Genomic DNA, 27831 nt, shown 5'->3' on the forward strand with positions numbered 1-27831 from the left:
GGGAGCTTCATGAAATGTGTTTCCATGGGCGAGCAGCCGCACACAAGCCTAAGATCACCATGTGTCGGCCAAGCGTCGGCTGGAGTGGTGTAAAGCTTGGTGCCATTGGAAGGTTCTGTACTTCCAACTTTGTGGCAACAGTTTGGGGAAGGTCCTTTCCAGTTTCAGCATGACAACACCCCTGTGCACAAAGCGAGGTCCATACTGAAATGGTTTGTCGATCGGTGTGGAAGAACTTGACTGGCCTGCACAAAGACCTGACCTCAACCCCATCGAACACCTTTGGGATGAATTGGAACACTGACTGCGAGCCAGGCCTAATCGCCCGACCTCACTAATGCTCTTGTGGCTGAATGGAAGCAAGTCCCCCCACAATGTTCCAACATCTAGTGGAAAGCCTTCTCAGAAGAGTGGAGGCTGTTATAGCAGCAAGGGGGGGGGGGCAACTCCATACTAAATGCCCATGATTTGGAATGTTAGACCAGCAGGTGTCCCTATAAACTCAGCAAGAAAAAAAAAAAAAAAAGTCCTCTCACTGTTAGTCTTAACTTTCAGCAAGCTCGACGATTCAACAACGGAGACAAACTGAACAAGGTCCACAGACGTGACGAACAGAAATTGAATAATGTGGGGGGGGTCAAAATCAATAGTCAGTGCAGCTGGTGGCCACACCAGATACTAAGTACTACAGAGCATCTCCTCCTCATGGCCTGCACCAATTTGCCTGTTCTTGCTGTGAGATGTTGCCCCACACTTCCACCAAGGCACCTGCAATTTCCCCGACATTCTGAATGGATGGACCTAGCCCTCACCCTCCAATCCAACAGGTCCCAGACGTGCTCAATGGGATTGCGATCCAGGCTCTTCGCTGGCCATGGCAGAACACTGACATTCCTGTCTTGCAGGAAATCCCGCACAGAACGAGCAGTATGGCTGGTGGCATTGTCATGCTGGAGGGTCATGTCAGGATGAGCCTGCAGGAAAGGTACCACATGAGGGAGGAGGATGTTTCACATGTAACTCACAGAGTTGAGATTGCCTGAGCTTGTCATTGCAGGCAGATGATGATGTGACACACCATGACGGACCCTGTAACGCTCATTCCTTCGACGATAAACGCGAATCCGACCATCACCTTTGGTGAGACAAAACCGTGACTTGTCAGTGAAGAGCCCTTTTTGCCAGTCCTGTCTAGTCCAGCGACGGTGGGTGTGTGCCCATAGGCGACGTTGTTGCCGGTGATGTCTGGTGAGGACCTGCCTCTCTCTCTCAGCCCATTAAGGACAGTCTGAGCACTGATCGAGGGATTGTGCGTTCCTGGTGTAACTTGGGCAGTTGTTGTTGCCATCCTGCACCTGTCCCGCAGGTGTGATGTTCGGATATACCGATCCTGTGCAGGTGTTACACGTGGTCTGCTACTGCGAGGACGATCAGCTGTCTGTCCTTTCTCCCTGTAGCGCTGTCTTAGGCGTCTCACAGTAAGGACATTGCAATTTATTGCCCTGGCCACATCTGCAGTCCTCATGCCTCCTTGCAGCATGCCTAAGGCACATTCACACAGATGAGCAGGGACCCTGGGCATCTTTCTTTTGGTGTTTTCCAGAGTCAGTAGAAAGGCCTCTTTAGTGTCCTAAGTTTTCATAACTGTGACCTTAATTGCCTACCGTCTGTAAGCTGTTAGTGTCTTAACGACCGTTCCACAGGGGCATGTTCATTAATTGCTTATGGTTCATTGAACAAGCATGGGAAACAGTGTTTAAACCCTTTACAATGAAGATCTGTGAAGTTATTTGGATTTTTACGAATGATCTTTTTGAAAGACAGGGTCCTGAAAAAGGGACGTTTCTTTGCTTGCCGAGTTTACTTTTGGTAATGTAGTGTATTTTACAGCATCAAATGGCAGTAGTTTGAAACCTCTTATATTTAAAAAGCCATTTCAAAACAATGTGAGAAAATGTTGGTAATTTCTAAGACAGCATTTCTTATCTTAGATATTTTGTTTAAGGGAGAATTCTGTAGCAAATTTAACGGTTCCTTATGGCACAGCAGTTGAGATGAACAAACTACTCTTGCTGTGTGCCGTTTACCTGAGGACCAACGAGTGCTCCGCTCTCTGCCCGTTCTCAGTGGGCTTCAGCTTATACGCCCCACTCCCATCATGACTCACAAGGTGCTCCTGCAAGGGGACAATGGCACCACTGTCAGTTCACCACAATAGTGACTGGGAGACAATGCTTGTACATTTGAGAGTGTACATCAATATTGTCTCAGAAGAAAAGCTTTCAAGCTGCACTTGTTGGGCTCGGTTGTGTTTCACTCTTTCATATTTTATAAGTGGGATAGCAGTAGCAGTGACATTAGCCCAGGGCTCCTTCAGCCCTGCCCGTGTTCACATTGCCGTTTTAGAGATCAAAGCAGGCTGTGTGTGTATGTGTATATATATATATATATATATATATATCTCCCTCTCCATTTGTCCATCTCTGTGCCGCTCTGTCTCTCTCACCAGGGCTATCTGGCGGGTCCTCTTGCCGATCTCCCTCTCCACATGGTGGAGCTCCAGGCTCAGCTGTTGGCTGGAGATGTTCCCTGACGACCACTCCTCCGGGCTGGGATGGTCCGCCTGGGCAGTCTGCTTGTTGATCTGCTGATTGACCTGCTGGAGCTCCATCGTCAGCTGCTCCCTCTCCTTGACTGGCCGTTCACTGAGGTGGGCCTGAGGGGGCTGGCTGTACCCGGCAGCACCCCACCCTGCAGGAGGATAACAAGAGCCAGTCAGACTCTGCGAAATGCAGCGAACAGAGCAAAACCCAAAAGGTGTGCGAGTTCTCGCTGTACCTGTTGCAGCGCCGTGTTTGGGGCCATTGTTCCCATGTGAGAGGGTCATGGCCTGCCCCGGCCCGGCAGTCAAGTAGCCCGTCTTGGGGGTGCGGGAGATCACCCCGAAGCGTGACACGGTGGGCAGAGAGCCGAAGGGGATGATAGGGTCGTCATCTCTGGTCTCGGCAGCCCTGCGCCTGCCTTCCACACCTTTCCCCTCAGCATTCTACAACACCCAGAGGCCACAACCAGTGGAATTAGTTATATAATGTTGCATAGAGAAACTACCAAAAAAAAAAAAAAAAAATATGCCATTTAGCGGACGCTTTTATCCAAAGCGACTTACAGTCATGTGTGCATACATTCTACGTATGGGTGGTCCCGGTAATCGAACCCACTACCCTGGCGTTACAAGCGCCATGCTCTACCAACTGAGCTACAGAAGGACCACCCACTCCAGTGAAAACTATAGTTGAAGGAGTATTTGTTGAATTAACCGTGTTCTCAATACATCTCAGCACTTCTATTGGCTTCTGGTGACCTTTGATTAGTGCATAAGGTGCAAGTAACCTTTAATCAGTCAACATGGTGTAAAAGGAAAAAGAGCTATAGAATAGTTAACATCTGTCAAAGAAGAAAAAATGCAAACAGATGTTTGACCTATTGCAAGACAATGAGCTTTGGAAAATGTTTTGAGCTTTAGATAGATTTGGTATGTTAAAAAGCAGTCAAGCTTTACAAACAAACAGGACATTGAATGGGATTAGATAATTAATGACACTCACCATCCTCTCCATACTGTCTCTGGACTTCCCCTCCTTGCTGCCAATGTAGGAGCCGATAGTGTCACATGACCAAGGAGAGTACTGGCTCGCGTAGTCTGGCTCGCGGTACTTTGAAAACGCTTGTGAGTTTTCCAAATACTGCTGTTGCTGTGACACAAACACAGTATTTTTAAATCGACCTATTCTTTGAAGTAACTAACTGCGGTGACAGCACCTGGGGCTACCACTGAATATAACCACAGACACCAGCCGAGAGTTCCCTCTTACCTCCTGTGTGTAGTTGGACTCGTAGTGGTGTGGCAGAGTAGGTGAGGGGGCGAAGGGTGGGGGAGTGACCTGCTTCCCGTCTTCCAGCTGGGCCATGATCTCCTGGCGTCGGCGGTGCAAGTAGTCCAGACTGGGAGTGGGCTGGGGCCGGCTGTAAGACTCCTGTACAACAGGACACGTGGACACCTTTACTGTAGTGCACTTTTGCAGTGATGGAAATACATTTTTTAAGTGGATTTATCCTGAACACTTATTGTTATTAGCTGAATACGGTCATTTACTCAATCTGAGTAAGGCTGATGACTGAACTACTAAAAAGTAATTGCATAAGTGGCATAGTAATGTATACTGTCCTTTAGCAGAGCCTCGTACTGCAGACCTGTTCTTACCCTGGGGGTATAGGGCCTCATGTGGCTGGGATGGGGGCCAGAGGGGTGGTAACCCTCAGGAAGATATCTTTCTCTGGAGGCCTCGTCCGCAGGCATGGAGGGGTCCTCCCGGTGGGGATAGGACTGTGGTGGTGGAGGGGGGTAGGCGGGGTGTCGACGGCCGTCATAATGCGGAGGAGGCGCAAACCCTTGGGATTTGGCATTGGAGAAGTGGGAACTCGAGAGCTGAGGGGGAGGGGGACACTGGCGCTCCTGGGGGTAGGTGCTGGGGTAGGGGGGCAAGGCCGGGTCATTGGTGGGAGGGGGGTTTCGGACGTAGCGAGGCTGGGGTGGGTACTGAGAGGGCTGGTAGGGGTAGGGGGGGTTACCTGACAGGACACAGAATAGTGACAACATGATTGGTGTTAGATAAGCACAATGAAACCTCACAACTGGGAGATATACAAGTCCAATTGCTCCCAGAGAGAAACAGTTTTTAAATCAACTGATGAGTCCTAAGCCCGAGATACATAGATCTACACAACAAAAAAAGAAGGAAATCACAACAAAAAAGTATAGTTTGTGCTGCCTTTACCTGGGGGCGTTCTGGGAGGCCTCATACTGCAGGGCTGATGGAGGTGCCCTGGGCTCAGGGGGGTAGAAGAGTTCTCCCTGCTGAGGGGGGTACATGGAGGGCCTCCTGGGCATCTGCTTGTGCATGGCCAGGTGGTCCACTGACATCCTGGGATGGGCCATGGCCCGATTGGGCACCGGGTCCAGTCTGAGAAAGACAAAGGATTTCAGTGTGTGTGTGTGTGTGTGTGTGTGTGTGTGTGTGTGTGACAGATGCTGTGTATGTCCATCTACTCACAAGTCTGGAGGAGAGCTGGGGGCACTTAGGCTTCCCTGGGACTTCCGCATCATGGGCTCGTAGGAGGGGTCGGCACCGCGGGAGATGAGCTGGGGCAGGGCGGAGCCTGTGACCGACGCCACCATGCCATTCGTCAAGCCCTTGTGTGCCAGCCCCTCCAGCATCCCCACCTCCTCGGGCAATAGGCCAACCTCGTTCAGCTGCGTCAGGGATAAGCTGAGGGGCCGGCGGGCAGCCAGCCTCTTGTTCATCTTACGGTACCTTCAGAAAGAAGGAGAAAGACATGGTTAGTGAAAGAGGTTTCAACACCTGTGTCTGGCCTAATGATTGCTGTCACACTAGCAGTGCTGAATTGAACTTTCCACCAAACATCAATAAATCATTTACCGTTAAGTAAAATGTGGATTCTGTCCAATGATCCCCCATTGGGAGTGTCTCAGGGTGTAGAGTTGTACTCACTTTTCTAGCTCGTCCTGAGAGTGGGCGAAGGTGCAGCTGGTTCCTCGAGGACAGCCCCCCTTCTGCTTCATGTCCCGACACATGTACGTCTTGTATTTACTGTGCTGGGGTGGCTGGGGAGGGGGAAATGTTAAAATTGACAAACCAAAATATGTTGTTACTGTTATGGTCATAAACCAACAGATAACCATAGACTGCCATTACTAGTATCGTTCCAGAGTCAAACATGGGTCGTGTTCATCAGGCAGAAAAATGACGTATCATGCCCTAATGAACATGACCCTGGCATTACCTAGAATTTCAGACCTGTTCTATTGATTTAGATCTTATTTTGAGATATGGGTTTCTAGATTCAGACCTGTTGTGGGTCGCTCCCCTTCTTGCTGTGGTTCTGGATGAAGTCCACCAGGCCGTGTACCACAGTCTTCACTGCCACCAAGCCAGTGTCCAGCAGCTCCCACGTGGGGGGAGGGGAGTCTAAGATGGAGGACAAGACAGGTATTTTTCAGTTAGATGCGTTATACCTGGAAGAGCACTAACAGGCATTATGAATGTACGGCACAATGTTGCTTACATTTAAAAAAGCATTTCAATTTGGGTTTCTTTTACTGAGCTGAAAAGGTATACAACTTACTCCACATTTTGAAAGTGAGTGTTGATGGCTTCTCACACTGCTGAGCCGAATCAAGCCAAATAAAGCTGTACTGAGCTGACATTAAAATAGAGCCAGCACAATACTGTAAAAAGGGTAGTGGTGCGATGTAAAATGGAGCAACCTGGACTTGGGTCGATGTTGGCTAGCAGCTCCAGGTGTGGTCGCAGGCGGTTCAGGTTGGCCGGGTCACCTGTCCTCTGCAGGGCGATGGTCAGCTCCTGAACACTCTGAGCAAATGACGCTGGCGTCTGCAACTGACACACACACACAAAATCCCTGTTCAATTTACAGCAACACCACTATGGCTAGGACAACAGTCATGTTATAGCAAAATGTGGTCCATCACATAAAAACACACACTTCCTACACACCTTGTCAATGATGGACTGCATGTGGGACTTGTGCGACTGGTCCCCGTAGAGCAGAGAAGACCACTGGTCAGGGGCGATGCGGAGGCCCCCCTCCATTGCGATCTGGACGATCTGGGAGTCGTGTTCGCGCCGCAGCGCCTCGTACGTCCAGAAGTCCTCCTTCAACTGCATCAGGGACGAGTCCTCGTCACGCTTGGTCACCTGAATACACGGGATGACAGAGGACAAAATCAGGGCAGATACATCTGAGTTGTGCTTATTAGACTGACTACACGGATAGGAAGAAAATGCACTGAAAGGGACTTGGAGGACTTACCTCCCATTTTCATTTTCTATTAAAAATTTTAAAACCTTTTCAGTTGCGTGCCCTAAAGCAGTAGTCTCTAAAGGAGCTGCACCGCATGGCCTATGCTGGTCTTAGAGTCATGTAATAAGAATGAACAATTTGGTGGGTTCTTATATTTGTTAATTAATACGCATGTGTGAACGTAACATTTTTTTGCATATCACAACTCTCTCCGAGACACAGTCAGATCACGGCCATGTGTATGTTTGCATGGGTGTACAGTACCAGTCAAAGGTTTGGACACACATTCTCATTCAAGGATTTCTTTATTTTGACTATTTTCTACATTGTAGAATAATAGTGAAGCCATCCAAAACTATGAAATAACACATATGGAATCATGTAGTAACCAAAAAAGTGTTAACCTCTCTAGGGTATGTGGGACTAGCGTCCCACCTGGCCAACATCTAGTGAGGTTGCAGAGCGCCAAATTCAAATACAGAAATACTCATTATAAAAATTCAGAAAAGATACAACTATTTTACATAGGTTTAAAGATGAACTTCTTGTGAATCCAACCACGGTGTCAGATTTAAAAAATGCTTTACAGCGAAAGCATACCTTACAATTATTTGAGAACATAGCCCAGCAGAAAAATCATTACAAACAGTAACCAGCCAAGTAGAAGAGCTACACAAGTCAGAAATAGAGATAAAATTAAATCACTTACCGTTGATGATCTTCATATGTTTGCACTCAGAAGACATTATTTATTCAGTAAATGTTCCTTTTGTTCGATAAAGTCTCTCTTTATATCCGAAAACCTCAGTTTTGTTTGCGCGTTTTCTTCAGTAATCCACAGGCTCAAACGCAGTCACAACATGCAGACAAAAAAAATCCAAATTGTATCCGTGAAGTTCATAGAAACACGTCAAACGATGTTTATATTCAAACCTCAGGTTGTTTTTAGCCTAAATAAATCGATAATATTTCAACCGGACAATAACGTCGTCAATATAAAAGGTAAACAAGAAAGGCACTCTCTCGGTCGCGTGCATGAAAAAGCTCTGTGACACAGCAGGGTCCACTCATTCAGACTGCTCTTACTAAACCACATTTTATATTTCAGATTCTTCAAAGTAGCCACCCTTTGCCTTGACAGCTTTGCATACTCTTGGCATTCTCTCAACCAGCTTCATGAGGTCGTCACATGGAATGCAATTCAATTAACAGGTGTGCCTTCATAAAAGTTGATTTGTGGAATTGCTTTCCTTCTTTAATGTATTTGAGCCAATCAGTTGTGTTGTGACAAGGTAGGGATATACAGAAGATAGTCCTATTTGGTAAATGACCAAGTCCATATTATGGCAAGTACAGCTCAAATAAGCAAAGATAAATGACAGTCCATCATTACTTTAATGCAACCGCTGTGTCACATTTTTTTTTACGTTACGGAAAAAGCCTAACATTGCAATAATCTGAGACAGCGCTCAGACGTAACAATATTTCTCCGCTATGTTGGAGTCAACAGAAATACAAAATTACAACATAAATATTCCCTTATCTTTGATGGTCTTCGATCAGAATGTAGTGCAAGGAGTCCTAGTTCAACAATAAATGGTTTTGTTTCACAATGTTCAATTCTAGTGTCCATGTAGCTGCATCTGCTACCACTTTCAGCTCACATGCCCAAAAAATGACTTCTGGTCCAGGATAAATTTGCATCAAAACTTCCAAATTACAGGTCGACGAAACTGGTCAAACTAAGTGCAGAATGAATCTTCAGGATGTTATAAACGTACAAAACGAATAGCATTCCAACCGGGTAATCCTAGTTCATCTCGGGCTGAATGGAACAGACGAAGCACTCCAACGCTTACGCGCCTTCAAGCACATGAATCTTTTGCGACACTGTAGCACTTTCCTTCCCATTAGGTCAAAGTTCACAGCAAATGCTCCATTACACTTTCTACTGAATGAGGACATCTAGTGGAAGACATAGGAAGTGTGGGAAGGGAGGGGGCGATGACGTCAAAGTTGCCAACTTTCAGGATTTCAAAACTAGTTTGCAAGATTGCCTGCCCTGTGAGTTCTGTTATACTCACAGACATAATTCAAACGGTTTTAGAAACTTCAGAGTGTTTTCTATCCAATATTAATTATAATATGCATATATTAGCAAATTAGGACAGATTTTGATGCAGTTCACTATGGGCACGCAATTCATCCAAAGGGGAAATACTGCTCCCTATCCTTAACAAGTTAAGACACAAAGGTCAGTCAATGCGGAAAATGTCAAGGACTTTGAACTGGCTCTCATGAGGACCACCAAAGGAAAGGAATACCCAAAGTTACTTCTGCCGCAGAGGATAAGTTCATTAGAGTTACCAGCCTCAGAAATTGCAGCCCAAATAAATGCTTCACAGACACATCTCAACATCAACAGTTCAGAGGAGACTGCATCGATCAGGTCTTCATGGTCGAATTTCTGCAAAGAAACCACTACTAAAAAGGACACCAATAAGAAGAAGAGACTTGCTTGGGTCAAGAAACAATGGACATTAGACCAGTGGAAATCTGTCCTTTGGTCTGAGTCCAAATTTTTTATTTTTGGTTCCAACCACAGTGTCTTTGTGAGACACAGAGTAGGTGAACGGATGATCGCCGCATGTGTGGTTCCCACCGTAAAGCATGAAGGAGGATGTGTGATGGTGCTTTGCTGGTGACACTGATTTATTTTGAATTCAAGGCACACTTAATCAGCATGGCTACCACAGTGGTACACCCATAATTTGTTTTTCAACAGGACAATGACCCAACACACCTCCAGGCTGTGTAAGGGCTATTTGACCAAGGAGAGTAATGGAGTGCTGCATCAGATGACTTGTCCTCCACAATCACCCGACCTCAACCCAATTGAGATGGCTTGGGATGAGTTGGACCGCAGAGTGAAGGAAAAGCAGCCAACAAGTGCCCAGCATATGTGGGAAGCTGGTTGAGAATGCCAAGAGTGTGCAAAGCTGTCATCAAGGTCAAGGGTGGCTACTTTTACCTAAGTAGTATTTTACTGTGAATTTCACTTGAGTCATTTTCTATTAACTTCTTGATCTTACCCATCCCGGATCCGGGATCGTGAATACACCCTCAGGTTCATTACCATAACGCAACGTTAACAATTTCTAAAAATCGCAAATGAAATGAAATAAATATGCCTGCTCTCAAGCTTAGCCTTTTCTTAACAACACTGTCATCTCAGATTTTCAAAATATGCTTTTGAACCATAGAAAATCAAGCATTTGTGTAAGAGTATTGATAGCTAGCTTAGCATTTATCATAGCAATTAGCACGAAACATTTTCACAAAAACCAGAAAAGCAATCAAATAAAATAATTTACCTTTGAAGAACTTTGAATGTTTTCAATGAGGAGACTCTCAGTTACATAGCAGATGTCCAGTTTTTCCTGAAAGATTATTTGTGTAGGACAAATCGCTCCGTTTTGTACATCACACTTGGCTACCGAAACGAACCGAAAATTCAGTCACCAAAACGTCAAACTTTTTTCCAAATTAACTCCATAATATCGCCTGAAACATGGCAAACGTTGTTTGAATCAATCCTCAAGGTGTTTTTTCACATATCTCTTCATTGATATGCCGTTCGTGGAAGCATGCTTTCGTCTCAGAATCCCATGGAAAAATACCAGCAGCTGAGTTTTGCGCACCAATTTCCACACAGGACACCGTGCGGACACTTGGCAAATGTAGTCTCTTATGGTCAATCTTCCAATGATATGCCTACAAATACGTCACAATGCTGCAGACACCTTGGGGAAACGATAGAAAGGGCAGGCTCATTCCTGTCGCATTCACAGCCATATAAGGAGATAATGAAAAACAGAGCCTCAGAAATCCTGCTCATTTCCTGGTTGCATCTTGGTTTTGCCTGAAGCTTCTGTTCTAGGGCACTCACAGTGAATATCTTTGCAGTTCTGGAAACGTCAGAGTGTTTTCTTTCCAAAGCTATCAATTCCATGCATAGTCGAGCATCTTTTTGTGACAAAATATTGCGCTTAAAACAGGCACATCTTTTTATCCAATAATGACACAGCGCCCCCCTAGGATGAACTGGTTAAGGCATCTTTACTTTGCTCAAGTGTGACAATTGAGTACTTTGTACACCACCGTTTGTAGGTCGTGTCAGACCTACCTTGAAGCAGGAGGCCCTGTAGAGGAGCTGCACCACGTGGCCTATGCTGGTCTTGGAGGCCTGGGGAAAGCGTGGCTCTAACCTCTGGACCACAAACAGCACCAGGACCTTCCTGGATAGAGCGGAGCCGTCCTCCAGAGCCAAAAGCACCAGCTTCAGAGCCTCCTCCTGCATCGCTACAACAGACAGCGCAACATATGCTTACCATTTTTCCTCAGATGAGATTCATTGACATGTCATTTGGGCCCAGACTTTAGATTTTATGTTCAAATAAAATGTGCCTAATTTGCATAAATACATTGGGTGTATTTGCATATATAAAACTATTAACATAACGGGGTGGGACAGGGCTCGAACCACCTAAAACTTGCTCTGTCTACACCTACCTGCAGTCAAATGCGCAGTTGCATAAAACAAGTGTCAATAGCAGGATACTCAACATGCTCAGCTCTAGATTATATATAAGGTGTACACACATACACACACCACACACATTATAGTTGAGATAAGACATAATATCCCTATAATCCAAGTGTTCGTTTTCGGAAGTTGCTTTCATTTCAGAGCATCTAATTTGTAATCATTTCAACTATTAAATTATATATTTTTCTCAATTCCACAAAAAATGAACACCCATCAAAATTAAGTTATCCTATTTCTTGTAAGTGTCGAGACAATGCTTTAAATCCCCAACCAAGCTTTAGCATTGTTCAAGACAAAACCGAAAGACAATGTATTCCCTTTGATCCCTGTTCATCCATTACCGGGGGTGTGTATGACAGGTCATTACAAACATTTCAGAGGTTGTAACATTAACGGGGGGGAAAGAACAGGCAAGAGTACGAAAGAGTCACAGGAGTAAAATGAAAGCAAATCAATCCAGCGAGATTTAAGTGACAAATGGATTTTGCACCACTCAAAACACAGAAAAAAAGATGGCTGAGAAAGACAGAATGTCAGTGGCACGTCGCTATTGTATACGTGTTACCTGGGCCGAGAAACTGGCAGCCCCTTGCCCTGACTGCAGCCCACAGGTTGGAGGAGAGCTGCTGGGGGTTCTGGTGCTGCAGAATGAGCTCAGTGACGGTGCGCTCCCCCAGAGACCTGGCCGCCCGCGTGGCCCTCACCCGGCCCTCCTCCTCCACCAGCTGACAGTGCACCAGGGTCACCAGCTTCCTCTGCATGGGCCGACTCAGAGAACTCTGGGCGCTGCTGGTGCTCAGCCCCACACCTGGAGGAGAGGATGAAGTGTGAGATGCTTATTCATAGCAACTTACAACCAGTGTGAACAATAAGGAGGAAATTGTGGAACAGCAAAACACGAGTATCAAAGCAAATGGATGAGGAGAGGAAAAGGAAAGATGAGGGAGAGAGAAAAAGCACCATTCAAGATGAGGGAGAGAGAGAAAGCACCATTCAAGATGAGGGAGAGAGAGAAAGCACCATTCAAGATGAGGGAGAGAGAGAAAGCACCATTCAAGATGAGGGAGAGAGAGAAAGCACCATTCAAGATGATGCCTGTTAAAGCAAGAAGACTAGAATGAGGATTGTGAGTGGATAAAAAAAAGGGGGGAGTGGTTGAAACTGTATATGTTGAGCAATTAAGAGGCTTGTCCCACAATTCATGAGCAATAGTTGTGACTGTAGCAGGATGAGGTGGCATCTGACTGACCTCTGCTGTTGCTCAGGGGTTTCAGGTACTGAGCCAGCTCCTCCACACACTCACTGGCTTTCTCATAGTGGGCTATGTCCTCTGCCCCTGTCACCAAGGTGGTCGGCTGCCGTTTAGGCACCTGGGGAGAGAAAAGAATACACCAAGGTCAAAACACACACGTTGAAATGCAGCTTACATTTACAGTGTGTGTGTGCAAAAAGAGAGAAACAAATACTTAAATCTATAGCCATCTCCAGGAGTGGTAAGTATAATTTTAGTTGCTGTCTAGTAGTCTTTTTGCTATCTAGGGCCATCTGCTTTAAGTGCTGTATGTCTCCCCAGTTGCGTACTTGTGGTGTGAACTGCTGACTGCTCATAACTTGCAGATGATTGTTGACACATCAACCAGGATAAAGGGGCAGGGCAATTTGTGACTGTTGGGGTTTTGGTAATCAGTGTCAGCGGCGGTCTCGTTGTCAAAACAAAGACCGTTGCCGAAACAAAGACTGTTCTGCAGATTTATTGGAGGAAGGAAAGAGAGGAGGGCTCCACTCTCACTTGAGTATCTTACCTAGTCATTTTCAGATTCTCATTTTGTAGCTTTGGCAACTGTGTGCGCGTGTGTGTTTACTATCCCAGTTCCCTCCTCTCCCTGTAGGCATTATACACTCCCCACCCCTTGGCTGCAACCCTTCTAATTTAATGTACCCTGCGCGCACAACCCATGTGGAATCCTGCACTCCGGGAGCATTCTGCGGTCAAGAACGCTGAGTTTCTCACCCTATGCTGCCCTTCAATCCATTTACTTTTTGGCCCTGACGAAGACATGGATTACCCCAGAGAATACTGCTTCCACAGCTGCTCTCTCTGGGGCTGCGTGCTACACCGCTGCTTATAAGTTAGGTATAATTATAAGAAATCTAAGATGTGTCAAATAAATTATATCTAGCTCAGAGCTCCAGCTGTGCATTGGGTTTGCTAACTTGCTAGCTAAGTGGCTAGGCGTCAAAAATCAAGCTTCCTGGTTACAGCATTCAATCCTTTCCTGGATCAAGATCCTTGTTGCCTAAATAGTTTTGTACTTCAATTATTATTTTTTTTTAATTATGTGCATATCCGTTAATACTGTATACCCTGGTATGGAACAGAAACTGTACGAAAATGTGGATATCGCCCAACCCTATCGCACACCAGGTACCCTTTTGAGAGTTCCTCAAAGTGCTTGACACCTTGATAATCTAACTTTCTGATGATGGCTCACTGCTCTTCATACTTCGCAACTTCCAACCTTCTGGCATCTGCCTTTGATTAATTTCTCTCCAACTCTTTCTTTGCCCCTGGATCTCACACTTTCCCAGTCCCCTCCCACTCACAAGGCAGGCAATACGTTTGACCTCATCTTTACTAGAGGTTGTTCGCCTACTAATCTCATGGCAACCCCATCCCTCTCATCCATCCCTAGCCCTTAGCCCCTACCCAGATGGTCATGCACCATCGCCACTCTCTCTCCCACTCCTCTCCTCTTCTATCCCATCATCTGCTAAATCCTTCTCCCACATGTCTCCTGATTCTGCCTCGTCAACCCTACCATCTTCCCTTTCCGCATCATATGACTCGCAATCTCCCCTTTCCTCCCGGCCAGCTCGGCCCTCCTCTACTGCTCCATGGTGACTCACTGCAAGCTTACAGAACAGAGCTGTGGGTAGCTGAGGAAAATTAAACTTCCGGAGGACCCATCATCCTTTCACTCCCTCCTCCCTACCTTATATTCCTCTGTATCCGCTACTGAAGCCACTTTATCACAAAATGTCAAGCTTCTGCCTCTAACCCTAGGAAACCATTTTCCACCTTCTCCCCCAATCATCCACCCGCTCCCTGCGAACGACTGTCAACCGCTTTGGAAAATCCTGCGACTAGTGAGGCCTGGCCACCCGACAACCTGCCTGCTTGTCCCAATCACCTCCTTCAGACCATCTCTGGAGACATTCTCCCATTCTTCACTTCCCTCATCACTGTCTGCATCCCTTCTCAAGAAACCAACACTCGACCCCTGACGTCAAAAAAAAGGACAGTATCACTTCTTGCTTTTCTTTCCAAAACACTTGTGCTGACCAGCTCTCTCGCCATCTCTCTCAGAACAATATTCTTGACCCTAACCAGTCAGGCTTCAAGATGGGTCACTCAACCGAGATCGCTCTTCTCTTTGTCACGGAGGCTCTCCGCAGTGCCAAAACTGACTCTCTCTGTTATCCTCCTAGATCTATCTGCTACCTTTGACACCGTGAACCATCAGAATCTCCTCCTCACCCTCTCAGGGCTGAGTGTCTCAAGCTCTACACACTCTTGGATTGCATCCTACCTGGCAGGCCGCTCCTACGAGGTGACATGGAGAGGAACTGTGTCTGCACCACATACTCTCACTACTGGTGTCCCTCAGGGCTCGGTTCTAGACCCTCTCCTTTTCACGCTATTACACAAAGTCAGTTGCATCATATCCTCACATGGTCTCTCCTATCATTGGTGTGTGGATTGCCCTCAACTACTTTTATCTTTCTGACACCCAGGTGGTGACATGCATCTCCACTTGCCTGGCAGATATCTCAGCTTGGATGTTGGTTCACCACCTCAAGCTCAACGTCGACACGACGGAGCTGCTCTTGGAAGGCCTGCCCGCTCCAAGACCGCTCAATCACAGTTGACACATCCACGGTGTCCCCCTCACAGAGTGCAAAGAACCTTGGTGTGACCCTGGACAACACCCTATCATTCTCTGCAAACATCAAAGCAATGACTCGCTCCTGCTCTACAACATCCATAGAGTACGACCCTAAGGCACACAGGAACCGCTGCAGGTCCTAATCCAGGCACTTGTCCTCTCCCGTCTGGATTACTGCAACTCACTGTTGGCTGGGCTCCCCGCTTGTGCCATCAAACCCCTGAAAATGATCCAAAATGCTGCAGCCCGCCTGGTGTTCAACCTTCCTAAATTCCCTCCTCCGTAGACTCCACTGGCTTCCAGTCGAAGCTCGGATCCACTTCAAGGCCATGGTACATGCCTACGGACAGAGTCCCTACCTTAAGGTTCTGCTCAAACCCTACACATCAACCCAAGTAGACTGTTCAGCCACCTCTGGTCTCTTGGCCCCCACCCCTACGGGAGGGCAGCTCCCACACAGCTCAAGCTCTTCTCTGTCCTGGCACCTCAATGGTGAAACCAGCTTCCCCCTGAAGCTAGGGCAGCAGAGTCCCTGTCCATCTTCTTAACACATCTGAAATATCCCAAATGGGGAATATAGTGAGATGATTCAGAACGCTCCTTAAACAATCCATAAGAGAAGCACAATCCTGAAAATGGTCTCCGCAAACATCTGACACATGATCGAATGAACCGTCGATTGCAACCTGACAAACAAGTGTAAATGACCCCCCCTCACAGAAGTGTGGGGATGGGATAGTATCTAGTAAAACTAAGTGCATGCTCTTCAACTGATTGCTGCCCCCCCGCACGACTAGCATCACTACTCTGGATGTTTCTGACCTAGAATATGTGGACAACTACAAATACCTAGGTGTCTGGTTAGACTGTAAACTCTCCTTCCATGCTCACATTAAACATCTCCAATCCAAAATTAAATCTAGAATGGGCTTCCTATTTCGCAACAAAGACTACTTCACTCATGCTGCCAAACATGCCCTCGTAAAACGGACTATCCTACCGATCCTTGACTTCGGCGATGTCATTTGCAAAATAGCCCCCAACACTCTACTAAGTAAACTGGATGTAGTCTTGTAGTCTATCACAGTGCCATCCGTTTTGTCACCAAAGCCCCATATACTACCCACCACTGCGACACTGCTCTCGTTGGCTGGCCCTCACTACATATTCGGAGCCAGTGGGTTTGGCGACATGTCATCTATAAGTCTTTGCTCGGTAAAGTTCCACCTTATCTAAGCTCACTGGTCACCATAGCAACACCCACCCGTAGCACACGCTCCAGCAGGTATATTTCACTAGTCATCCCCAAAGCCAACACTTCCTTTGGCTGCCTCTCCTTCCAGTTCTCTGCTGCCAATGACTGGAACAAATTGCAAAAATCACTGAAGCCTTATATTGCCCTCTCTAACTTTAAGCATAGGCTGTCAGAGCAGCTTACCGATCACTGTACACAGCCAATCTGTAAAAAGCACACCCTACTACCTCATCTCCATATTGTTACTTACCCTCTTGCTCTTTTGTACCTCAGAATCTCTACTTGCACATCTATCACTCCAGTGTTAATGCTAAATTATAATTATTTCACCACTATGGCCTATTTATTGCCTACCTCCCTACATTTGTACACACTGTACATAGATCTTTCCCGCTAATTTTGTTATTGATTGTACGTTTATGTGTAATTCTGTGTTGTTTTTGTTGCACTGCTTTGCTTTATCTTGGCGAGGTCACAGTTGTACATTAGAACTTGTTCTCAACTGGCCTACCTGGTTAACTAAAAGGTAAAATAAAATAAATATAAATAAAAAAATCTGCAGGGTTCTTCTAAGACTTTGGTATCAACAGAAGATTTGTATGCCAAAGGATTGAGATATTGCCCCAAGAGTCTATCCAGATTGCCTGGCATTCATATCCAATGGGGGTGCATTGTAGCCTGGTCCCAGATAATGTGTGGGCGTGACCATTAGAGTTGGTCAGACAGTACAAACAGATCTAGGAGTCAGTATACTGTGCCATCATTTCCCAAAAGCCAGAGTAGAGAACAAGCCATCCAAAACAGGAAGTAATTTACATCCAGTATCTTTTGAACCACTTGATAGGGACAGATATAGTTTCCCTTTTCCTCATATCAGAGAACTAAAGGGCACTCTTGTATGTGTTGTGAGAACACACACACTAAGAGAAATACACAGGCAGTCTCACACGGTCATTGTAGTCTTCCCCTTTCATGTGCTTGTGGATGAAACTGCAATAGTTCGCAGAGAAATCAAATGCAGACCTTTGTGAGCTCCTTTTCAAAGGCTGTTTGTTTGGGATTATGGAGGCAAAAATAACACCAGCCAAATGCTGGTAGATTTTGCCACTGGCTGGGAAATGTCTAAGCTTACCAACCATATTGGCAGATGGTCCCAAATGCTCTGGGTGACCTTAATGCAAAAAAAAAAACATTTGAGTGTGTGTGGGTCAGCCCTGGAAGGGGTGAAAGCAGGGTGGGGTACAGCATAGGTTTAATATTTGATTCAAACAATAGAGAGATGAAGACCACTGACACAGGTCTAGAACACACTGAAATACACTTAGCCCAAAGGCCAGCAGATGGCAATATTGAGTCGTTTCCATCTTACCGACAAATGCATTGTATGCAGCCGGCAATATACTCGTATCCCCTGTGGACCGGTTCGTACCTAAAGGATTCTCCATTCATTGACTTCCCCGTTAACTAGATTTAAAAAATGGCAAGAAAACACAAGGGGACATACATACTTTCCTTTATGAAACACAATTTTCCACAACCATGCTGAAGTGGCTAACGCCTAGAAATGCTAGTCCCGGAAGTTGCGTATCGCATTCTGCCAATCAGGTTGCAGCAGTCTGTTGTTTACCCCTGACTGAAAGCAGGGCACAATATCAGGAAGTTGCATTAGCCACCATCATGGCGTTGGAAAATGGTGCTTTTCACTGAGGAGTGGCTTCCGTCTGGCCACTCCCCCATAAAGGCCTGATTGGTGGAGTGTTGCAGAGATGGGAGAACCTTCCAGAAGGACAATCTCCACAGAGGAACTCTGGAGCTTTGTCAGAATGACCATTGGGTTTTTGGTCACCACCCTGACCAAGGTCTTTCTCCCCCGATTGCTCAGTTTAGACAGGCGGCCAGCTCTCGGAAGAGTCTTGGTGGTTCCAAACTTCCATTGAAGAATGATGGAGGTCACTGTGTTCTTGAGGACCTTCAATGCTGCAGAAATATTTTTGTACCCTTCCCCAGATCTGTGCCTCGACACAATCCTGTCTCTGAGCCCTACGGACAATTCCTTTGACCTCATGGCTTGGATTTTATTCTGACATGCACTGTCAACCGTGGGACCTTACATACACAGGTGTGTGCCTTTCCAAATCATGTCCAATCAATTGAATTTACAACAGGTGGACTCCAATCAAGTTGTAGAAACATCAAGGATGAGAAATGGAAACAGGATGCACCGGAGTTCAAATTCAAGTCTCATAGCAAAGGGTCTGAATAATTATGTAAATAAAGTCGTTTTATGTTTAATACATTTCCTAAAAGTTCTAAAAACCTGTTTTCACTTTGTCAGTATGGGGTATTGTGTGTAGATTGAAGGAAAACATTCTAAATAAATTTTAGAATAAGGCTGTAACGTAACAAAATGTGATGAAAGTCAAGGGGTCTGAATATTTTCCAAATGCACTGTATTATCTCAACTACCTCGTAACCCTGCACATTGACTCGGTACCTCTTGTGTATCTAGCCTTGTTATTTTTAATTGTGTTACAATTTTTATTTGCTAATTTTCTTACTTTTTAAACTGCATTTTTGGGAAAGTGCTTACTTTTATAAACCTGAATACCTAGGAATACCTAGGATAGGATAAGTAATCCTTCTCACCCCCCCTTTAAGATTTAGATGCACTATTGTAAAGTGACTATTCTACTGGATGTCATAAGGTGAATGCACCAATTTGTAAGTCGCTCTGGATAAGAGCGTCTGCTAACTGACTTAAATGTAAATGTAATCTAGCGTCTGTCTCACCTGTCCTCCCACCAGCTGCAGCAGGGCTGTGTTGACTGGCAGCAGCTCAATGTCAGTGGCGATAGCCGTCTGGTCGAAGGGGCAGGCCTTGCGATGCAGCTTGTTCAGGCACATCTTGCAGACGGTGTGGCCGCAGCCCAGGCTGATGGGCTTGCGGAGGCTCTCCTCGAACAGCTGTGTGCAGATGGGACACAGCAGGAATTCCGTCCATTGCGGCGCTTGCACAGGCATCGTCACCCACGGAGGTCTCTGGGGGAAGCACTGTAGCTTCGACGGATGCTTTCTTTTTCAAAGAAAGGTAGATCCTAAAGTGTGTTGTCGCTTGGGGTTTGTTTTCTTTTCGAAATAACAGAGTGATGCAAAAGATCTGACAGATTCCACTGTAATAAAATAAAACTATTCCGAACATCAATTTTCATCTAATTGTTCAGACATTATGAACACTCAGTATGTGGTATGACCTGAAAGACAAAGTGAAACAGAACAGTAAGCATTTCAACTACATACACCAAACGGGAAACAGGTTAAACATGTGGGAAGAAAAAAACATTCAAATTTGCTTAACTACCCAACGATGTTCTGAACTTGATTCACCTGGCTGCCCTTCCAGTAAAAGGACAAAACCAGCAGGATGTCAAAAAACTTCCCGATTTGTCTTCACACTGGGGTCAGGGAATGTTGGGGTGTTCCCTGCCCCAGCAGCAGTGTTCATTTAATGCCAGAAGGCTGATTATTTACTTGTTCTGGCTATTTTAGGACCTTCCCAAGTCCAATAACAAGCACTCATCTCAAAACAGGAAGTTTGGGGTTTCAATGGGGAGTGACAGTATCTTGTTGCTGCATAAGAACAGGTTACTATAACTGAATGTCCACATTTCAGCTACAGCAAGTGAACCCCTAGATGTTCAACCTGGCCTCAGGGCAATTCGGAAGATTTGGTACGCAAATATGTTCGCCTTCATTTAGTATGATACATTACGAATGGAATAGCAGTCGTACAATAATCATACATCTTACCTGGTCGTACAAAAGCATACGGATTGGATGACATAACTTATCATAAATCTTGGGAGGACGTGTAGTATTATACACCGAGTGTACAAAACATTACGAACACATCTTTCCATGAGACTGACCAGGTGAAACCAAGAGAAAGCTATGATCCTTTATTGATGTCACTTGCTACATCCACTTCAAAATCAGTGTAGATGAAGGGAAGAAGACAGGTTTAAGAAGAATTTTTAAGCCTTGAGACAAATGAGACATGGATTGTTTATGTTCAAGACAAAATATTTAAGTGTCTTTGAACAGGGTATGGTAGTAGGTGCCAGGCATACCGGTTTGAGTGTGTCAAGAACTGCAACTCTGCTGGGTTTTTCCACTTTAAAACTGTTTCCCCATGTGTATCAAGAATGATCCAACACCCAAAGGACATCCAGCTCATGTGACACAACTGTGGGAATCATGGAGCCAACATGAGCCAGCATTCCTGTGGAACGCTTGATACCTTGTAGCAGGCCCTGACAAATTGAGGCTGTTCTGAGGGCAAAGGCGGGTGCAAACCAATATTAGGAAGGTGTTCCAAATGTTTTTTACACTCAGTAAATCTTTGTTGTAACAAAGGAGAATAACAGGGAGAATTTATGTTGGTGGTTAAGAGAACTACAACGACAAAGGTTAGGAGAATAACATTAAAGGACAATTCTGCAACTTTTCAACCTTCTATTCATTATGCTCTAGCACCAGTCTAAATATGTAACAACGGTACGTTTCTACATTGCCTTCATAAAGTATTAACACACCTTGACATTCTCCACATTGTGGTGTTAAACAGTAGGATTAAAATAGATTTAATTGTCAACTATCTACACAAAATACTCTAATGAAAGTGGCATAAAAATTCTAACATTTGTTAAAAAATAAAAGACTAATATATCTTGATTAGATGAGTATTGGTCTTTGTGGTTGAATTTCACTGCTCGACTGAGGGACCTTACAGATAATTGGGTGGGGTACAGAGATGTCGTCATTCAAAACTCATGTTAAACACTATTATTGCAGAGCCCATGCAATTTATACTACCAGTCAAAAGTTGTAGAACACATACTCATTCAAGTTTTTTGTATTTATTTTTAAACTCATTTCTACATTGTAGAATAATAGTGAAGACATCGAAACTATGAAATAACACATGGAATCATGTAATAATAGTGAAGGAAAAGCAGACAAGTGCTCAGCTTATGTGGGAACTCCTTCAAGACTGTTGGAAAAACATTCCAGGTGAAGCTAGTTGAGAGAATGCCAAGAGTGTGCAAAGCTGTCATCAAGGCAGTGGGTGGCTATTTGAGGAATTTCAAATATATTTTGATTTGTTTAACAATTTTTTAGTTACTACATGATTCCATGTGTGTTATTTCATAGTTTTGATGTCTTCACTATTATTCTACAATGTAGAAAATAGTAAAAAGAAAAGAAAAACCCTTGAAGGAGAAGGTGTTCTAAAACTTTTGACCAGTAGTGTATGTAACTAGTTAAGCAAATGGTTTATCCTGAACTTATTTAGGCTTGCCATAAGGGGTTGAATACTTAACTCAAGACATTTCAGCTTTTATCCTGAACTTGTGCCTTTTCAGCTTTTAATTTTTTATTAAACTTGTCTAAAAACATGATTCCACTTTGACATTATGGGGTACTGTGTGTAGGCCAGTGCCTTTGAAAGTTGACATTTCAACTTTGAAATTGTACCACAAAGAAAGGAGATCCACACATCAGAGAATCTTGAGTTGAATTGGAATATTTGTTGTTTTAAATTATACTGACAATCCTCCATAGGAAACCTATTGAAGTCATAGAAATACAGAATAGACATTACCAAGTTGTCATTTGACAGTGGGTGGACCGATGACCATTTTTGCGGTAATAATAAGAAATGAAGATGTCAATTCAATACACCATTTAACATTTCAATGGTGTACCAGCTAAATTACAAATGGTTGGAAGAGATTTTTTAAAAATCTGAGTTTATGCGTTTTTAGATAAAGGTTAAACATTTCAGAACATTGATTTAAAAATTATTCACAACAAACAACCCTGTTTGTAAGCTTTTAAATAATATCAAACTCAACCATTTATCTTTTCCAGTGGCATTCAGGCCCAAAAAGTCCCTTTCTGACCACCACTTCCATGGCCAAACATGTATGGAAAGTTCTGTTTACATCAAAAAGTGAATGCAAATCTATTTAAATTCAAGCACTACATATCAAAGCATGGTGTTTCACATGACTAATATACGCAAACCTAATATAGTGCGACTATCATGAAATAACCAAACGAGTCACTCCAATAAATAATTGTGTAATCACATGCCAACTATCAAGCATGTCTGAGCCTGTAGTAGACCAAAACAAACATATGCATATGTCCATGTCAACTCCCTTTTCCTCTAGAAATTAATAGCAAAAACATCTAAGGATGCCAGTACAAAAGGCCTGCTGTGTAGACCTACTTTACAAAAGTAGTGCTCTCAATAGTGACAAAGCAGTCGACAATGAACAACACTCACAGCAAAAGGAAATGAACAATATGAAGGAAATGCATCTGGTACGACATGCGTAAACAGACAGATCAGTACAGTAATGATTTTCAATGTAGAAGATACTCCCCGATGCTGGTACTGGTTAGCTAGTATGCAGAGCCAGAAACATTATGCTTCCTGCATTGCTACTTTATCTCCTGCCATGCCACTGGCTTTTGTTTTTGCCTGCACTTATCCTCGTGTCTGGTTCAAGATGGACATGTGTAATATTCAAATGACATCTTTGTTTGTGCTCCACTACTACCTCTGCCTTCCCTGTCTCTGCTGCATTATTTGCTTGTAGCCAGCATAAAACAAAGCCACACCTGATGTCAACAGCAGGTGTTGACGACCTGGGTGGGGATTCCACAGGCTGAAAATAGCCCGGAGGGGTGGACTGACTGAGTTAGCAATCTGAGTAGGGAAGTAGAATAGCTAACAAGCTAAGTGTTTACTTATGACACAGGAGAAGGAAACACCCCCACATTGGTGCTGAGATGAGTGGGCCAGGCAGAGGGAGTGTTTCCCATAAAGCCTGGGAGAGCCTAAGTGCTGGGAATTGGCTATAATACGTGTGCTGGAGCAACAGGGGCCTTTCCTCAATCAGCAATTGAGTCTGTCAGACTATGATAATCTACACAGAGATGATGATAAATATCCCTGTGTGTTTTTGAGAAGGTTGACAGTCAATGAGGTCATTGTGCCTGGAACTGCTATGGTACCACTCACAATGCAGTAGCAGACATGGAAATAATAATTCATTCTTATTTCTATGGTATCAGAAAACTGTCATTTCATCTAATGCTTCTCGACAAAATAAAAAATCTACCACGTCCACTGCATGTGACCTAACAAAGGGCTTAATAGATGAGTGAATGTACTGCAGCCTTGTCTATAAAATAAAAATATTTTAACTTAAAATAGGGCAAATGAGGCCAACTTCCACACAAACATTCCAGTGAGGTTAATGTAAGATCAGGTACAAAAGTTTGAATTGTGTGGACCTTTGAAGACTTTGTTTTCATCTGATAAGTGTCTGCTAAATTACAAAAATGTAAATGAATGTAATAAGAGAGGCCCAGTCTCTTAACCAGAGTGACAAACAGTTAGTGCATTCATCTTAAAATAGCTAGGTAGGACAACTACACCAGTCATAGGAAGTAAATTTTTCCTCAAAGTAGCTAGCAGCAAAGTCATAGCAAGTAAGCAAAAGATAAGTGTTAGTTCAGGAAAGGCATTCTTAATTTAAAAATGAATGAATACATTTACACCCAACTTCCCCTGACAGTCTGGCTGTGATTGACTAGCCTAATTATTTTATTGTTACTTTTTATTTTAGTCTAGTTAGTAAATATTTTCTTGACTCCATTTCTTGAACTGCATTGTTGGTTAAGGGCTTGTAAGTAAGCATTTCACGGGTAAGGTCTACCGACACCTGTTGTATTCCACACATGTGACAAATATCATTTGATTCGATAGCCTGGCCTACATTCTGTGTGGTTACATTTTACACCCTCTCCCCTTGTACTCACAATCTTCCATATTCAAAATGCCAAAATGCAAATAATGCTGCTGTGACACTGACAGAGTAATGTTGACTGTCCATATACTTGTCCTTATATAGCCATTTCACCAAGACAGAAGACTAACTGTTGAACTTTGTGATTTGCTATCCGATTGACTGTTTAATATCCAATGACTCCATGACCGTATCAGTCTCAAATAAAGTTCAGTAAGGCCTAAATCCTAGAGAACTGTAGCCACAGCAGACATACACTCACAGCTAACATGAGTAAACAATTGTGGTCACCCTATTTGTTTTGGTAAAAAGCTGAGGGATGGGCCTGAAGAAATGTAACCATTTCTCAAATTCATAAACAGAGCCCTGACCATCCAAGATATCAACATTGGTTTAAACATGTTGAGGCTATACAGTGTTTGTGTACATTTACAATGTTTACAAACATTGGAGTAAAACACGTATATTTTGGGCTCTGGTGAGTTTTGACAGTTGAACTAAGCTCATGAGGCATTTATAGAAAGTTTTCTTCAAGAATCAAGGGGTATACATCATTAAAGTCAAAAATGGATGTAACAACTGCATATTTCCTCTTTAACGATGACTCATAAAACTAGAAGGAACTGTACCATCCTTACACAACCACTAGTCACAGGCCTAATGATTTCCCTACACTAATCAATCAATTCCATGTAGAATATATGTGATGTATTTTACCATTGTATCATCAAAACCACTTACTAGGTTTGCATAACATGTAATGAATGAGCAGTAAAGCATTAGCTATAAGCAACATATGCAGTTGCGTTTTTGTTTAGTTTCAATGTTCCCTTGTCATGCTGTTGGGTACATGAATCCAACGTCAACCTGCAAACCAAGTTTGATTGAATATCATGGAGCTCTTCCACAAGCTGTTTTCCACTTTCACAGCAGAATGATTAAATACTGTAAAGTTATTATTAGGCCTCTGAAACGTATAAGCATCCATAAACATAACAAAAAACGTATCACTACGAAGTGCAACGTAAGCAATGCTAGCGAGCTAGATGCTAAAGTTAGTTAGCTAACCTGCTAGCTGCTAGGCTAATACTTCAAAGTAGGCTTACTCGCTAATGTGAGTTTGCTTCGCCCGGCTCGTTGCGGGACGAAGCAAACGTTACCCATACTAAAATACAAAAGCAACATTTGTCAAATGCCCTGAACCTAGCTAGCTAGTTATACCGGTTTGTCTAACTAACGTTAGCTATTGGTAATGTGTGCTTTAGCATAACTATTAGTTACAGTGCTAATTTAGCTAGTCAATACACATTAATTAAGTGGACATTGTTAACATTAGCTAGAATAACTAGCCAACGTAAGCAAGCTATCATAAATTGACACAGCTAACGAAATATAGACCAGTTAGGTAGCTAATGTTAGCTAGTTATCAGAAACAAAAACAATTAGTTAGCTAGCTACATTGTTTTGTTTTTTATAAAGCTAGCTAGCCAGCTACACTTGACGGCTAACATGGTTAGCTACCTAACAGAACAGCTAGCTAGAAAACGTTAACTGTACATTTGTCGCAAAAATAAAACCTGTCGAACATAATCCGACTTTATCTAGTTAGCTAGCAGTTTATAATTTTTGTAGAACCACCATCATATACTTACAATTTCCAATTAAATGCCATCAACCTCAATATTTTTGTATTTCGTCGGTCGCCATGTCGACCACGTAGCTGGAACCTGGCAGTGGCAGTAATGAGCTAACTAGGTGGCTAGCTTTTAGCTAGGCTGTGTATGTCACAGCAGCACACTATGCAAAGCTGCAAGCAAGACATACAAAAATAGCAACACATCGGCAGGTTACTATAATACATTTTCTCAGAAGAAAAGGTTTGCTTTACTTTCATTTACATAATTTTTAAATTAGCACATGCATATCACTTATTGTACATAATATGCGGTACGCTAATTGTTTTTTAGCAGAGCCATGTATAGTCAGTCCATTTTTACTCCCAATCTCCAGAGACATAACACCATTGAAATCATTTGAATCATGTTGCTTTTGTTGTTTTTGCCATGTCCTCCCCGCTTTTTTCCACGAATTGGTATTTTGACCAATCACATTAGATCTTTCACATCTGCTCTTTTTTTAAAGCTGAACTGATTGGTCAAACAAAATATCCGAATTTGGCTGCCTGTCTGAACGCAGCAGCAGATACTTATTATACACATCAAGCATACATTAGTAGAATACCACATAATCGTGAGGTTTTTATATGATTACTATTTGTAGCCCTTAAAAAGGTCTCAACAGTTCCGATTTGGGAGACACTTTGAAATGTCCATCAAGTAGTCAGTGGAGCTTGATGGTATTTATTTGCTTGGTACCAATATGTGTAAGCATATCTGACACTACTATTGATCATGGTCAGCATTAGTCACTCTGAAATATCTGATGAAGTATACTTTTATTGAACCTGTTTGCTACTGGTGTCACACTTGTCACAGTTTTATATATACCGAGTGTACAAAACACCTTCCTAATGTTTAGTTGCAAAGATCTGTTATTGTACTCTCCTGTCATTGAAACACACACACACACACACACACACAAAACTAGAGGCCTACGGTTTGAAAAGGTATTTTTGTTTTGAGGGTTAGTGTATTGAACACAGAGAGACCCATACCTTTACCATTTTCACTCTGATACCTCACAGTTTTACACTATTGATTTTGGTTGGTGCTGTTATCGTCTTACAGCTTGTTTCTAGGTAGTGGTTGTGACTAAAGTGTGTTTGTGTTTAAAGTTTTAATGTCACATAAACAAGTACAATGAAATACCATTCTTGCAAACTCAAAACCCAACAATGCAATAATCATTAACAACGTATTTCTACCAAAATACACAATAAAGTAAGTAAGGAAGCATACTATATACAAGAAATATTTCAAGTCAGATCCAATACTATATTAACATGTGCAGGGATCCTGGGGTGATGGGGTAGATACAGTGTATGTATAGGGGGATACTGTATGTATAGGGGGAAGGGGACTAGGAGATGTGAGTGGGTGTGTGGGTGTGTAGAGTCATTCTGAATGTATGTGCATATTACGTGTGAGTGAGAAAATGATGGAGTGACTGGTTATGTGTGTGTTGGAGTGACAGTGTGTGTGAGTGTTTAGGGCCCTGTGAGTTTTTTACATTTTATTTTTTAATTCACCTTCATTTAACCAGGTAGGCTAGTTG

At 43.6% G+C, this 27831-nt stretch overlaps 1 protein-coding gene across 1 annotated transcript in view; it reads right to left on the reverse strand.

Moving 5' to 3' along the window:
- The window catches only part of LOC118401507 (roquin-1-like), a 35680-nt gene extending 9110 nt beyond the window's left edge, over positions 1–26570 (reverse strand). Inside the window, exons 1-18 of the mRNA XM_052475805.1 lie at positions 26250–26570; positions 19505–19965; positions 12762–12882; positions 12078–12320; positions 11090–11265; positions 6597–6797; positions 6347–6479; positions 5929–6047; positions 5571–5683; positions 5112–5372; positions 4836–5021; positions 4691–4716; positions 4262–4629; positions 3873–4034; positions 3606–3752; positions 2839–3046; positions 2507–2751; positions 2088–2176 (exon numbers count right to left, since the gene is read on the reverse strand). Coding sequence (XP_052331765.1) covers positions 2088–2176; positions 2507–2751; positions 2839–3046; positions 3606–3752; positions 3873–4034; positions 4262–4629; positions 4691–4716; positions 4836–5021; positions 5112–5372; positions 5571–5683; positions 5929–6047; positions 6347–6479; positions 6597–6797; positions 11090–11265; positions 12078–12320; positions 12762–12882; positions 19505–19735 — 3029 coding nt within the window. The 5' untranslated portion in view covers positions 19736–19965; positions 26250–26570. The remainder of the gene's footprint in view (positions 1–2087; positions 2177–2506; positions 2752–2838; positions 3047–3605; positions 3753–3872; positions 4035–4261; positions 4630–4690; positions 4717–4835; positions 5022–5111; positions 5373–5570; positions 5684–5928; positions 6048–6346; positions 6480–6596; positions 6798–11089; positions 11266–12077; positions 12321–12761; positions 12883–19504; positions 19966–26249) is intronic.
- Positions 26571–27831: the final 1261 nt, after the last annotated feature.

This window comes from Oncorhynchus keta, chromosome 22 (assembly GCF_023373465.1).
Source record: "Oncorhynchus keta strain PuntledgeMale-10-30-2019 chromosome 22, Oket_V2, whole genome shotgun sequence".
In the NCBI taxonomy this organism is placed as follows: domain Eukaryota; kingdom Metazoa; phylum Chordata; class Actinopteri; order Salmoniformes; family Salmonidae; genus Oncorhynchus; species Oncorhynchus keta.